At 43.9% G+C, this 14,255-nt stretch overlaps 1 protein-coding gene across 6 annotated transcripts in view; it reads left to right on the plus strand.

Annotated features, from left to right (window-relative positions):
* LOC124856717 (rootletin-like) overlaps positions 1-14,255 on the plus strand; it is a 29,261-nt gene that overhangs the window by 3,084 nt on the left and 11,922 nt on the right. For 3 of the 6 annotated variants that reach the window (XM_047347485.1, XM_047347479.1, XM_047347482.1), the window contains exons 3-28: positions 20-162; positions 1,920-2,111; positions 2,180-2,263; positions 2,341-2,432; positions 4,158-4,323; positions 4,408-4,514; positions 4,600-4,806; positions 5,150-5,240; positions 5,329-5,415; positions 5,482-5,694; positions 6,588-6,787; positions 6,866-7,048; positions 7,325-7,469; positions 7,556-7,702; positions 8,941-9,171; positions 9,393-9,586; positions 9,783-9,910; positions 10,031-10,200; positions 10,301-10,480; positions 10,598-10,732; positions 10,841-10,984; positions 12,255-12,493; positions 12,564-12,723; positions 12,809-12,976; positions 13,051-13,474; positions 14,056-14,216. In XM_047347485.1, coding sequence (XP_047203441.1) covers positions 20-162; positions 1,920-2,111; positions 2,180-2,263; positions 2,341-2,432; positions 4,158-4,323; positions 4,408-4,514; positions 4,600-4,806; positions 5,150-5,240; positions 5,329-5,415; positions 5,482-5,694; positions 6,588-6,787; positions 6,866-7,048; positions 7,325-7,469; positions 7,556-7,702; positions 8,941-9,171; positions 9,393-9,586; positions 9,783-9,910; positions 10,031-10,200; positions 10,301-10,480; positions 10,598-10,732; positions 10,841-10,984; positions 12,255-12,493; positions 12,564-12,723; positions 12,809-12,976; positions 13,051-13,474; positions 14,056-14,216 — 4,391 coding nt within the window. The remainder of the gene's footprint in view (positions 1-19; positions 163-1,919; positions 2,112-2,179; positions 2,264-2,340; positions 2,433-4,157; positions 4,324-4,407; positions 4,515-4,599; positions 4,807-5,149; positions 5,241-5,328; positions 5,416-5,481; positions 5,695-6,587; positions 6,788-6,865; positions 7,049-7,324; positions 7,470-7,555; positions 7,703-8,940; positions 9,172-9,392; positions 9,587-9,782; positions 9,911-10,030; positions 10,201-10,300; positions 10,481-10,597; positions 10,733-10,840; positions 10,985-12,254; positions 12,494-12,563; positions 12,724-12,808; positions 12,977-13,050; positions 13,475-14,055; positions 14,217-14,255) is intronic. The other 3 variants (XM_047347480.1, XM_047347484.1, XM_047347481.1) reach the window with 2 other exon arrangements.

The raw sequence follows: 14,255 nt of genomic DNA on the forward strand, positions 1-14,255 counted from the left end.
TTTTTTTCTCCGTGAGCAGCAGGAGCCATGTCCTCCGTCATGTCCCTTCAGGAGGAGAACCGGGTACTGCAGGGAGAGCTGGCCAGGCTGGAGGACCTGCTGGCCCACAGCAGAGCTGACCGGGACGAGCTTGCCATCAAGTATGGGGCCATCAGCGAGAGGGTGAGGACAACAGACTAACTCTGACTGAAACAGGGATGATGTGTTGGGCTGAGGCTGATAAATAAAGTGAGACATTCTCCAAAATCCATCCAGGTGTTTGGTCTGACCAGACATTAAGAGGAATGCTCCTCTGATGCCCCCAATTTCCCGGTTTTTTTGTCTTCTTGGTGTGTCTTTGTCTCAGATTTGTGGGTCTCCCAGGTGATGGGGACTGGAATGAAGTGAAGTGGAACGTTGCCATAGCGCCTGTCGCCCTGGGTGACTGTAAACAGGGGCTTCACAGTAGGGGAGGGATGCGGTGATGGGTGGGTGGCTTCATGACTCGCTTTGGGTTGAACATTGGCAAAAATAATCACATAAACCTGCTCTCAAAGGCAAGTCTGCCAATTTTTAAAATTGCAATGTTAAAAAATCATTTATTTTTTAACATTGAAATTTCAATTTTGTGTGTCAACACACTGCAGGTCAGATGTTTACATACACTCTGTTAAGTGTGGACTTTTGATAATGCTTTAAGCTGTTATTTCTCCTGTTGTGGGCTAATGATACAACATTTCGCTGTAATGATTTAAAAAAATAATTAGGTACACAAGGCTGAATTTATTGTTTTGATTTAGTCAAAATTGTACACATAGGCTCATGCAGCACCAATAATATTTGGTTATGTGTTCTGTAACAAGTTGCCCAAAAAAATCCGGCCAAAAACAAAATTACAAAAAAACAAAAAGAAAGCACAGTTTGTAGCCAAAATAAAGTTTTGTCCTTTTTCTGTCTGCATATTTGTCCGCTGTTCTAGACAGAAATGGTAGAGGCCTTTTAATGTATTTGGTTCCCTGCCATAAACCCAGCATTCAGGCATGGTCCATACACTTTAAAAATGGTTGAGGTCGGGTCCATTCCAGAAACTTTATGTCAGACTGCTTTATCTGTTCTAAAATCACTTTTAATGTTTCTCTGGGATCATCGAATACCCAGTTAAGTCTATCTATTATTTGAGTTGAAGATCAAGAACTTGGAGGTAATCGTCGTTCCATACTGTTCAGTCTACTTTGTTAGAAAATGACCCACAGTACGATGCTACCCCCACCTTACTTGACTGCTGGCACAATATTCTTGGGTTTAAAGCTTCAAATTAGCTCTTTCAAACATGTTAATTACATTTGAGGCCAATCCCCCCAATGCTTGTCTTAGTTCACTATAAAACCTTCCTCCAGAAGGCCCTTGGATCGTCCACGTGGGCTTGAAGGTGGTGATTTTTCAGCATTGCTTCTTTGCTGATCAGCACCCTCTCAGTCCATGTTGGTGTTACTCTTGCTTCTCAGTGGATGTTGACACTGGTGTGCCAGCATCTTCTAGTTTGTAATAGGCTTGAGCCTGGGTAGCCAAATTTCTTTCATCGATGTGCCCTGTGTCCGGTCTGGATTTTTTTTCTCCTATATCCCAAATTTGCCAGTTTCAGAGACTCATCTTCAGCTTTAGATATATTTAGCTGTTTTAGGCCCAGCACTTCTTATTTTGTTCTCTACTTTGCCTAAAATTAGTGATAATGCAGCCAAACTCAAAACAAGTAAAAAAGCAGCCAAGGTCCAAACAACTGTGAAAGACCTTCATAAAGTCTGATAAACCACGTTTACATTTCCTTTTAAAAGATCAAAGGAATGTCTAATTCATATTTTTGTTATACTTTCATCACGTCAGAACAGTGCAGAACGATATTTAATGTAAAGTCCATTTTATTATGTTGTGTCTCACTTTAGTTGGAGCAGGCCTTGTGGTTTGAAACTGGGGAGGGAGACCATGACTCACCCGAGTCCCGCAGCTTTGCTCAGCAGAACGTGGATCTACGGCGACGGCTGGACGAGGAACAAGCGGCCTATAAGCGTAAACTCACCGCCTACCAGGAGGGACAGCAAAGGCAGGCCCAACTTGTGCAGAAGCTGCAGGTGAAGGTAGGACCGGTTTAACTGAGAGGTATTCACAGTAAAGTGTGCTGGTGACAGATCTCCATCTCCTTCAGGTGCTTCAGTACAAAAAGAAATGTGGAGATCTAGAGCAGATGCTTCAGGAGAAGTCCTCCGAGTTGGAGAAACGCAGTATGAGTGTAGGTGGCGTTTACTTCTATGGAACAAAGCTGTTTTCTGTTCACCGTTGGTTTCTAATAAAATCATTAATTTTCAGAGCAACAGCGAAACATCAAATGGTCGGCATCAGGATGAAGCGAGCAGCAACCTGGAGGACGCTTTAATCCGGCTGGAGGAAGAACAGCAGAGGTGATGCATCACCATACAAGAATGAATCTCCATTTATATCCAGATGTGAATGTGCAGGGGCGAGGCAAAGGTTCACAGTTGTTGAGTTATAACAGCTGCAGTTTTTAGCTGAGGCTTGGTAATTCTTCACATACAGCAGTTATGGCCTTCAAAGTATTCATACTGGGCTTTTACTCCTTTTTTTGTTACAACCAAGAACTGTAATGTATTTTATTGGGACATTGTGTAATAGACCAATACAAAGTTGTTCATAATTGTGAAGCGGAAGAAAAACAATAATTGCAGCTGTTTTGTGAAGGCTTCAGGGCTTTGTTAGAGAACTTTGGGGAACAAATGAAGACCAAGGAACACAGCATACAGGTCAGGGAGAAAGTTGCGGAGAAGTTTGAAGCTGAGTTTGGTTATAAAACAACAGACCAAACATTGCACATCTCACAGCGCTCTGTTCATTCCATCATCTGGAAATAATGAAAGTAGCTGCAACGATGCGAAGACAGGACGGTCCTCTTAAACTAACAGGTCGGGCAAGGAGAGCATTAACCAGAGGAGCCAGCAGGCCCATGGTAACTCTGGAGGAATTGCAGAGATTCACAGCTCAGTTGGGAGAATCTGTTGACAAGACAATGATTAGTTGTGAACTACACAAATGTTTTTGGAAGAGTGTCAAGTAGAAAGCCATTGTTGGAAAAGACACCCTAAGAAGTGCCTTTGCAGGTTGCCACAAGACACACAGGAGCAGCAAACGTGTGTAATAATTTGGTAACATTAGACCTACATGCAAAATGAAATGTGTGATGAAAAACTAACGACTTGACACACCATCTCTCTCGCTTCGGTGGTGGCAGGATCATGCTGTAACAATTCTTTTTTTGAGCAGGGACAGAGAAGCTAGTCGCAGTTGATGGAAAGATGAATGGAGCTTAAAACAGGGAGAGCTTGGATAAGAAGCTGTTAGAGGCAACAAAAGATTTAAGGTCCAAGTTCACCTTCCAGCAGGAAAACAGGATCAAACATACAGCTAGAGCTGCAATAAAACCGTTTAGATCAAGGCACATTCATGCTTCAAATGGTCCAAACCTAAATCTGTGGCAACACAGAGATGTTCACAGATGCTGTCTATCCAATCTGGCTGTTTGAGCTGTTTTGCAAAGAACAATGGTTGGAAAATTAGCCTCTAGATGTGCAAAACTGGTAGAAACAGGCCTTAAAAAGGCTTGCAGGAGGCTCTATAAACTGCTAAATCAGGGGGCTGAAGACCTTTCAATTCCACACTTGAAAAATATTTGAATCTATGTATAATTTTGCTTCTACTTCACAAATAAATACTAGTGTTGTGTTGGTCTATCACAACAAAAACGTATCAGAGTTTGTGGTTGTAGCTTGATAAAATGAAAAAGGTTAAGGTATTACCCCTTAGTGTACAACTAAGGGGTAATAATATTTTTAAAATAATTTGACTTTGTTTTGGGGATGCTTTTCTTCAGAAGGCCCCTGCAGGATTTGTTTTATGCAGTAAAGGTTTCTAAAGCCGTGATTGGGATAGCATTGGGATGTATAGTGTGACAAATAAGTATGTAAACATCCATTCAGCTTTATGAAATACTTTGAAAAAGTTTTTGAAGAAATTTATAATTTTTGCTTGACTAAACATGACACCAGTGCAAAAATATTTAGCTTTCAGTGTGTAGATATTTGTGATGTTTAAAATGAATGTGTTGTTTTTAGGAGCAGCAGCTTGTCCGCCGTGAACGCGATGCTGAGGGAGCAGTTGGAGCAGGCGGGTTTGGCCAACGAGGCGCTCAGCCAGGACATCCGCCGGCTCACTGTTGACTGGACCAAAGCCAGAGAGGAGCTGGAACAGAAGGAGTCGGACTGGAGGAGAGAAGAGGAGGTGGGAGAGAGTGAAGCCTGAATCTTTTTTCAGACTTCAAATAATAAGGTTTAATTGTTGATAACTTCTGTTTCTTCCTATAAGTCTTTCCACGGCTACTTCAGCAGCGAGCACAGCCGGATGCTGAAGCTGTGGAGACAAGTGGTAGGCTTCAGAAGACACGTCTGCGAGATAAAGGCTGCCACTGAAAGGTAAAAAAACCAACTAATTTGCACCAGGAAAGTGTCGTCACTCTCTCCTCACTGTGTGATCTTCTCTCGGTTTCTCCAATCTCAGGGACTTGTCAGACATGCGTTCTGAGCTGGCCCGGATGTCCCACTCTGCTCGGGTGTCCTGCTCTGGCTTGTCCACATCAGTGGACAGTCGGGTGGCGGGAGAAAAGGCTCTGAGGGTTCAGCTGGAGCAGCAGCTGAGGGAGCGAGTGGTGGAGATGATAAACCTTCAGAGCAGAACTGATGCAGAGAAAAGTGAGCTCAACGTCAGGTTAGTGCGATTGGATCAGTACATTATAAAGTCTTGAGCGAATGTGAAATAAGTAATGCTTGTCTTTGCTTGGATGGGATTATACTGACAAATGTAAATTTAATTAAATGCAGGTGAAATAGGCCCATATTTTTTAAATGACACATTTAAAAACAACCTTTGTGTACATCGAGGTAGACATTAGGCTACAAGATAGTATTTGTCACAGGTTGTACTTTGAACTGGTGTGAATGTGCACGTTTTGTGTAGAGCTGCAGCTCGGAAGCATCCTGCTGTTTCATTCTGTAACCTCCTCAGTGCTGTGTGCTGTTGCTAAAATGACTCTTTTTGTCTGACCTATCAGGTTGTCTGATGTAGTGCGAGAATGTGGGAGACTAAAGGGCCAAATTGTGGAGAGAGACAATGAAATCTCCATGCTGATGAAGAAGCTTGAGGTAAGAGAGTAGTCATGGAGGCTACCATAACATCCTAATGGCCAGTTTTTCTTTCAAATCTTTCACATATCTGGTCTTTTCCATTCAGGAGCAGAGTTGCAGTGATGAGACTGACACGCAGCTGATAAGAGCTCACTCTGAGATACTGCTGGACACTCTGCGAGACATCGCTCAGGTATTAAACACGCTTTTTAACCTATAACAAATGTTTTCTGTGTCTCATGGTTATCTGGTTTTACAGACAGTGCTGTCAGACGGGGAGTCGTCGTCAGAAGCCGATCAGGATAGCTTGGCGGCTCCACTCCTGGCGCTGATCCGTGACTCGTCTCCTCGACGTTCCTCCTCTTCATTAAAGCTGGCAGCACTTCCTGAAGCCTCCCTGCTGTCTTCTTTGCCTGACGCAGCTCTGTCGGCTCTCCGCTCGGCCGTCACAAACAAGACGCTTCAGCTGCAGGTGACATGTTACTGTTAAAGATCCACAGTGAAGAAAAGAAACCTAGCAAAAAAGAAATTAAGAGTTTAATGGGCTTTACTGCATGCTCTAAAGTTGTTACTAAAGTAGTTGCTGCACAGATATGAGAAAGATTTTAAGAAGGTAACCAAAGAAAAAAAGTATAAATATAAATATGCTCAGTGTTATGAAAAATTTTAATTTTCATTACATAAACATCACTGATCAAATCTAATCTATTCTCCTGCTGAAGGAAGGCTGAGAAGCCGAAGTGAAATTTTTTTCACTGAGGAAATCAAAAGTTGTAAATTAATCAGTGTCCTGTGTGAAGATGCATATTTAGGATCAGAGAAAAAAAAAGAACTGAAATGGGACCATTGAGTCCCTTAATGCTTCATTGGTTTTTGTCCAGAACCGCTTCAGTAGATATACCATTAAAACTGCAGTCTTCAGTAGCAAAGAACTTTAAATATTGTGTTCTTGTTTCGCCAAAGTCATCTCTCTGTTTAGTGTCATAAAAAGTCTGGTTAAATAGCTAATTTCCTCTGGTACTGACATGGCAGTGAATTTGAGTCTCCTCAATGAGGGCATTTCTGTTGTAAGACCCTGGAGGAGACCCAGAAGAGGCAGAAAGGACTGACTAAATATGCCGATGGATAGATGGATGGATGGATGGATGGATGGATGGATGGATGGATGGATGGATGATGTCACATAAGTTTAGCTGCTCAACAAGGTATTGAAACCCCAGTTTTAGCCTAAAAGTTATGGCTATAGTGATCATAAACATTTGGCCTAAATAAATAACAGAACCTCATTAGATTGATAATACATTTGCTGTTTTTGTTACTAATTTCCACAAGTAACTTCATCATTGTGCTCTGTCATGTTTCTAGGACGTCCGAGGTCGTCTGCTGTCTGCCCAGTCCTCTGTGCAACAGCTTCGAAAGCAGCTTTCAGAATGTGATGTGGCTAGACGAGACTCAGAGCAGCGAAACCAGGTGCTGCAGCGAGAAAGGGACGCAGCTCAGAGAGAGAGGGAGACCACCCAGAAAGAGAAGGACCACCTGAAGCAGGACAGGGACCTGCTGGCTAGGTCAGTACTCATTATTTGCCCCTCATTGTTGCATCCTGCAAGGGTTTGATCACCAACTCCCTGATTCCTACACTGCAGTGAGAAGGCAAAGCTGGAGAAGAGTGTCCAGGCAGCGGAGAGCAGTAGCCAGATTGTGCTGATGGAGTGTGAGAAGCTTCAGTTGGCTGTGTTGGGTGCTCAGCGAGAACGAGACCATGAGAGAGATGAGAAGGAGGCTGCTGTTCAGGAGAGAGACCGGGCCAAAGCTGAGACTCAGAGGATGTAAGCAGGATAATTAACAGTGATTAAACGAACCTGAATGTTAACTAATCCTCACAGTTTGCAACTAGGGTGCTTTTTGCACATTTACAGACTTCTGTTTCCTCTTTTGATAGTGAAAGAAACAACATTATGAGCTTGTTACAAAAATGTAGCCACACTGGTGTCAAAAGAACATAAAGTCAGCCTGGATTAAAAATTTGCTTTAAGCAAGTAACACTCAGACCTATGCGTGGCCTAAATGACCTGCACTGTCTTGGCTTTGTTGCCTCCAAACAGACAGAAGCAGTGGGACCTGAGTGAGAGTCGAGCCTCGGCTCAGCGTGGGGAGCTGTCTGCAGCGAGGGAGACCCACCAGCAGGGGGAGGTTGAGCGACAGCTTATGGAGCGGGAGAAGGCTCAACTGTCTGAAGCACTGGCTCGGGTGAGGAAAAATGGCAGATTGTTCTTACTAGACTTCTTTATTCTTGCTTTTATGTCTCCGGCGTTTGACCCATTCTTACCCCGTAGGCTGAGAGCAGCAACACAGAGCTGTCTCTGCAGCTCAACAAGCTGCTATCTGAGGATGCAGCTCTCAGGGACTCTGTGGCAAAGATGGGCAGTATGAATGAGGATCTGGCCCAGGACAAAGTGGACCTCAACAACTACATCCTACAGGTAAGGGGACTGAAGAAACTTTTAGGAAATGCATCATGCTAAATATGAGCCCTTTACTTTGTAGAAAATGCACAAACAATGTTTTCCATGAGTATTTATACCCCTCGAACAGTTTCATAGTTAGCTACATTATTATGACAAACTCCGATCCATTTTATTGGGACTTTATATGATAGACCAATGCAGACTGCTGGAAAACATTTTCACAAATAAAAATCTGAAAAGTGTGGTGTGCAATTGTAGTCACCCCCTTTACTCTGATAGCCCGAAACTATTCGTAAAGAGTCCACCTGTGTTTAACGTAATTTCAGTATAAATACAGCTATTCTGTGAAGGCCTCAGGGGTTTGTTAGAGAACACTACTGCATCCCCTGAGCACACCATCCCCCCTAGTGAAACATGGTGGTGGCAGCATCATGCTGTGTGGATGCTCTCTTCCACAGGGACAGAGAAGCTGGTCAACATTGAGGGAAAGATGAATGGAACTAAATATAGGTTCCACCTTAGTGAATTCGAATATCATTGAAAACTTAAAAATTAATTTCAGTAAGGGAGAAATATTTTTTGTAGTTTATTTACAGGCATTCTGTGCTGGGCAATCCTGAAATATAACCTGTTGGAGGCTGGCAAAGACTTGAGAAAGGGCAGAGGTTCACCTGCCTGCAGGAGAATTACCCAAAATCTACAGCCAACGCTACAATGGAATGGTTCAGATCAAAGTGTTTCCTGTATTAAAATGGTCTAATCAAAGCCCAGACCTGAATCGAGTTGAGAATATGTACCAGGACCGGAAACGTTCACAGATACCTTTCCTTCAATCTGACTGAGCTTTAGATGTGGTAGAATTAGTAGAGACATTTCCTTAGCCTCATAGCATAATTGTCTAAGTCATATGACTTATTATGCTATGAGGCTAACAATATGCCAAAATACTTGCAGCTGGAAAAGTAGCAAAAGGCAATTTTCAAAGTATTGACTAAAATGGGCTGAACACAAATGCCAAGCCACACTTTACAGAATTTTATCTAAAAAAAGAAATCCGTGCATATTTTTTATTTCAGTTTACGATAGTCTTGTACTTTGTGTTGGTCTATAGCATAAAATATCAATCAAATACAATGAAGTTTGAGGTCATAATGTGAGTTTTAAATTATCAGATGATTGACGTCAGATGGCTAAAAAAACATGGTTTTATGATCTTTTTCATAAGCATCTCATTCTTGTTGTTTGGCTGTAAGCTCGAGGAGGAGAAGTCCCTCCGGCTGGCTCAGAAGCGGCAGGCGGAGCAGGAGAAGCTGACCATCAGGGATGAGCTGGTCCGTCTGGAGCAGGACCGGTTGGAGCTGGAGTCTGGCCGCATCTTGCTGCAGCAGGCTCTGCAGGACGCCGAGCAGAGCCGGGCGGGGATGGAGACAGAGCTGCAGAGTCTCAGAGCTGAGAGGCTCAAACTGCAGGAGAGGGTTGGCCTGGTACTGAACAGATTGTGACAGATTAAATATTCCTTCCTTCCTTCCTTCCTGTTCAACCTTCATTTATTTCTTCCTTCCTTTTATTGTTCCACTTTGTGATTCCATTATCCAAAATTCATTATGACTTTTATTATTTAATATTTTTAAATGAACGTAACAGATTGAGAAGTCTGGACAAGCATGCAGACTTTATTGCCAGATTTTTTCTTGTTTGTTGACAGCTTTGTGCCGAGGTGGCCTCTCTGGGCTCAGAGCTGAGTCTGGCTCAAGGGGAGGCCCAGAAGAACGAGGTGGCATCAGAGGAGGCTGGCCGCGGTCGAGCAGAGCTGGCCCGGGACAAAGCAGCTCTGGTGGTCCAGCTGACAGCATCTGAAAGAGAAAACTCTGTGCTCTCGGAGGAACTGGCTGCTTTCAGGTGAGTACTGATCTGTTATCATGTAAAAATTAAGTACACCCTGATGCTGCATCTTGCCTAGATTTAAGAAGGAAAGCGTAAGCCATGTGCTGCAGCCAAATGCACTGATTTACTTCAGCTCCACGGAAATGGATCTAACAATGCTTGTGTCCACCCCAACTTTAATATTTAATGTTTGGTGCCTTTGAACGTGCAGGTCTGAGCGGGAATCCCTGGAGACCAGTCTGTTTGAGGCGCACCAGCAGGTGGCGCAAGTTGAATCCCGCAGAGATCAGCTGGAGACGGAGAACCAAACCCTGAGAGTCCGCTGTGAAACTGCTATAGGTGAGCCCTGAAGACAAAATGCAGAGATGACAAAATGCAGGTCTGAAACATAAGTGGTACACTTTATGTTTGAGGGAGAATGAAATTGTTTTTGGATGTTTCCCTGGATGGGATCTCTAGCTGAGCTGAAGCGAGCACGCTCAGATGGTGAGAACACCTTGGCCCAGGCTGAGAGAGAGAAACAGACTCTAACTCAGGCCCTAAATGCTGCACAGCTGGAGGCTCAGCAGGCTTTACGCAAGGCCGTCTCCGAACATCAGGAGGACGTGGAGAGGTTGATTTCAGAGAAGGTGAGAACCCCGGCCATTTCTATGTGTAGTATTGGTTTTGAAGTGTAATCTGTCAAAGGGGCTCATCAGTGTCTGTCCTCTCCACTGCTTTGTGGTGCAGGAAGTTGTGCGTCACAGCCTGCAGATGGAGCATGAAGCTGCTCTCAGGAGGTTCAGGCAGGAGATGGACGATCAACAGCACAGAGCAAAGAGAGACAGAGAGGACCTGCAGGAGGAGCTGAGGTCTTTGCAGCATGACCGAGATCAGTGTTTGCTGCAGGCTGAGACTGAGAAACAGCAGGTCAAATTCTGATACCATAACAAACAGTTCTTCTGTTATTGCTTCTGTACCCTCATGTTCCTGACATCTAATGCACATTCCATGCTCTTTGTAAACTGCTAAACCTTTTATCTGTAGGCCCTTTCTCTGAAGGAGGTGGAGAAGGCGGTGTGGTCTGACAGGGTGTCCAGTCTGCAGGCTGAGCTGTCAGCTGCAGCTCTGGAGGCTGAGCGGATGGCCAGAGAAGCAGCTCATCACAAAGAGCAGGAGCAGGTGAGGATTTTAACTTCCTGTCTGAAATTACCTCTAGTTGCAGTGTTTGAATCTCAAAGCACACAGATGAAAAACTAAACTGAGTCTGTTTGGTTTTTTTATTTTCAGATCAGAGTTGGAGCTCTGACCGGAGAGATGCTGGAGCTCCGCTCTCAGCTGGACGAGGCGACGTCGGCCCATGAAAGAGAACTCAATGGCCTGCAAGAACTCTGCAGTGATCTGCGCTCGCGAGCCGACGTGGCTCTCAAAGAGGTACAGGATGCAGTAAGAATTTCCAGTGTTGGTCATGCAAAAGCAGAAATATACCTTTAACTTTGGAAGGAAAGTTAGTTGTTTTTTTTTTGGCACTAGTGGCCTTTATTTATTTTATTTTTTTTGACAGTAGGCAGACAGGAAAGAGGGGTAGAGAGAGGGTCAGACATTCGGCAAATGTCGCCGGGTCCGGGACTCGAACCCGGCGCTTAACCCCTACACCATCAGCGCCACGCCCAAAGGAGAGTTAGTTTATATAAAACCATTTATATACATAGTATTTCAAAGTGTTGTATAAAAAAAACCCTGAGAAACAGAGACAAAACACCAGATACACAAAAAACTTCGAGCGTCACATAAAAGTAATCACATAAAAAGAAAAGAAATGTCAAAATCTAAGCAAATAAAAAGCCAAGACTTGAATAATATGATAAATGTTAAACCAATCTTTGAATTTTATGGGTAAAGTGTAGTAAACAATAATGTTTTCTACCCATTTTAAAGGAACCAAGAGTTTCTGCATATCACTGATTTTCAGGCAGTTTGTTCCAGAGCTGAGCATAAAAACTAAATGCTACCTCACATTGTTTGGTCCTGGTCCTGGAAACATTGAGTTAAGATGTCTCTGAAGACCATGCAGTCCATTATAGACCATCAATAAAATTTCAAATTCAAACCCTAAGTAAAAGGAGCCTATGGAATAATTTAAAGACCGGTGTAATGGGATCTATTGCAAAGCAATGGAAAGCAAAGCGCCAACAAACCATAACACTGATACTTCCATGTTTCATAGCAGACTTTATCCTTTTTTTTTACAATCATGACAGTTTTGATTTTGACCAAAGTGAATATTTTATATATTCAAATACATCTTCAACAGATTTCTGTTTTCCCATTTGTTCTGTAGTGAACTACAGTCAGGCAGCAGCTATTTCTTATGCCAGTTTTTCCCTTGTAATGTACAGCCTTTTTAAACATTGGGCTTTTTGAAGATTTTATGACCATTTTTCAGGGTATGGGGGGCTTCATGGGCCTATATTTACACATTTGTTACCATTCCAACATACCATTTTTCCTTCTTTTGTGTGTCACAGATTACATTTCTTCTCACCATTGTATTTAGTTTATGTTTGGATACTTTACAAAGGGTATTTCTTGATATTTTAAGTCAAATATGTCCGCTATGAGAAAACCTGCAACATTAAACAGATGATTAGTTGTTATGACAGAACAATGAAGGATTCTGTTCATTGTGTCTTAACAACTCCAGTTGGAGCAGTGCAGAGCTTCTCTCTCAGCCGCAGAGGAGAGCCGAGACCAGGTGAGGCGGGACCTGCTGGAGGCCGATTGTCGCCTGAGCCAAACTCAGGAGGCGTCGGAAAGCTACAGGAGAGAGATGATGGAGCTGCGCCGGAACCTCAGCGACGTCACCAAGGAGAGGGACGCCCTGAGCCAGTCAAACACTCAGCTGAGAGGAACGGTGCGCAGCTCAGAGACTGAGAGGATCAGGTGAGGGAGTGTAGAGAGGTATGTTTACAGAGATGGTCTATATTGCTGAATGTGTGTGTGTGTGTGTTAGTGTGAAACGACAGTGTGAGGAGAAGGAGCAGAGGCTGGCTGTGCTGGAGGAAAACCTGTCTTCCTCTCAGAAAGAAGTGACTGAGCTGCGCAGCTGCCTGAGAGAGGTCGAAAGGTCACGCCTGGAGGCTCGGCGGGAGCTGCAGGAGCTCCGCAGACAGGTCAGACTCAGTCAGAAGTTCTGCATCATAGAGCTTTGATTTGAAAGGCTCAGTTTCAGTGATATTGATGTTTTCTTTACTTCAGTTGAAAGTTCTGGATGTAGAGAAGGAGCAAAAAGGGAGGGAGGTGGCAGAGCTGCAGACCCGTCTGGTTCTGGAGGAGCAAAGAGATGAGGAGAGAGGGAAGGACGTCTTCTCCCTCAAACAGAAGCTCACTGAAGCTGAAACTACCAGAGATTCCATCAGGAAGGAGGTGAGGATGGTGTGTTTATTGTTTTATAAGTTTTCTGTCTTTGAGTTTTGAATTCATATTTAATTCTGTTCCAGCTTTCTCTGACTCAGAGGTGTCTGATGGAGTCTGAGTCAGGCTGGCGCAGCTGTGAGAGAGATCTGACAGCTCAGCTACAAGAGGCTCGCGGCTGTGAGAAGAAGCTCCAGGACGAAGTCAAGAACCTGTCACTGCGCGCTCAGGCTGCCCATGATGCCGCCGCTCAGTCCGGCCTGCAGCTGAGCGAGGCGCAGGGCCGGCTGTCCGCCACCGAGGCGGAGCTCACCCGAGCCGAGGCCGCAAGAAGGGATCTGGAGTTTCGCCTGAACAACCTCCAGTCCGCGCTGACGCGAACGCTGGGCATCGGGGCGAGTGGCAGGGGTTGTAGGGGGCGGAGCCCGGGAGGCAGCTCCACGTCGCCCGGCAGCATGTCGCGCCACCACAGCATCTCGCCGCTGCGCTCCTCACTGTCGCCACCGAAAGGTCCACAGAAAACATGTTTTCTGGCCACTTGAGTAAAGTTTATTTTATTCAGTTTTGTTTAGCTGCTGAGAAAACTTTAGCCCCACCAGGCAAGATCACTATGGCAATAAAACACCAAACATTCAAGACATATTTCATATATCTTTTATGATCATTTCAATGGAAACACCAAGCAGTTTTTGAACCAAAATGTTTAGCATGAAGAAAACTATTTAAATGCACCATTATTACATTTTTAAATATAAGGTACTGTTTATTTTAGATAAATATGACTTAATTTAAAGATGTGTTAAATGTTCGGTCGAGCCTACTGTTTGGATTTCTGCGACTATACGTAAAATGTCACTCATTGATCCATTCCTTCTTAATCTGCACGTCACCCGGTGTCAATAATTGCCTTGATGTAAATTAGCTTAAATGACCATTATAAAAATATATTGAGAATGTCATCTCTATTATTTATTTATTGATTAATATAAAACAACTTTCCTTTACTTGGGTTGGATTGAGATCGCTAGCACTAAAAATACAGCTGTAAATGTTGCAGCACAAAGTGAGGCTAACTGATGATGTGATTTCAGCAGAATTTCGGGGAAGCACCCCAGACAACACTTTAGGTTCGGGGGCTGTTTCTCCTGAAAGATGCGACACGCCGCTGCCTCAATCAGAACTCGACCCTGATTCCCTGAGAAGCGGCCTTAGAGACTTCCTCCAGGAGCTGCGAGATACACAAAGAGAAAAGGTAGCAGACCTGTGCAGCACAACAACAAAAACTTATAAA

The sequence above is a fragment of the Girardinichthys multiradiatus genome, chromosome 20 (assembly GCF_021462225.1).
Source record: "Girardinichthys multiradiatus isolate DD_20200921_A chromosome 20, DD_fGirMul_XY1, whole genome shotgun sequence".
NCBI classification, from domain to species: domain Eukaryota; kingdom Metazoa; phylum Chordata; class Actinopteri; order Cyprinodontiformes; family Goodeidae; genus Girardinichthys; species Girardinichthys multiradiatus.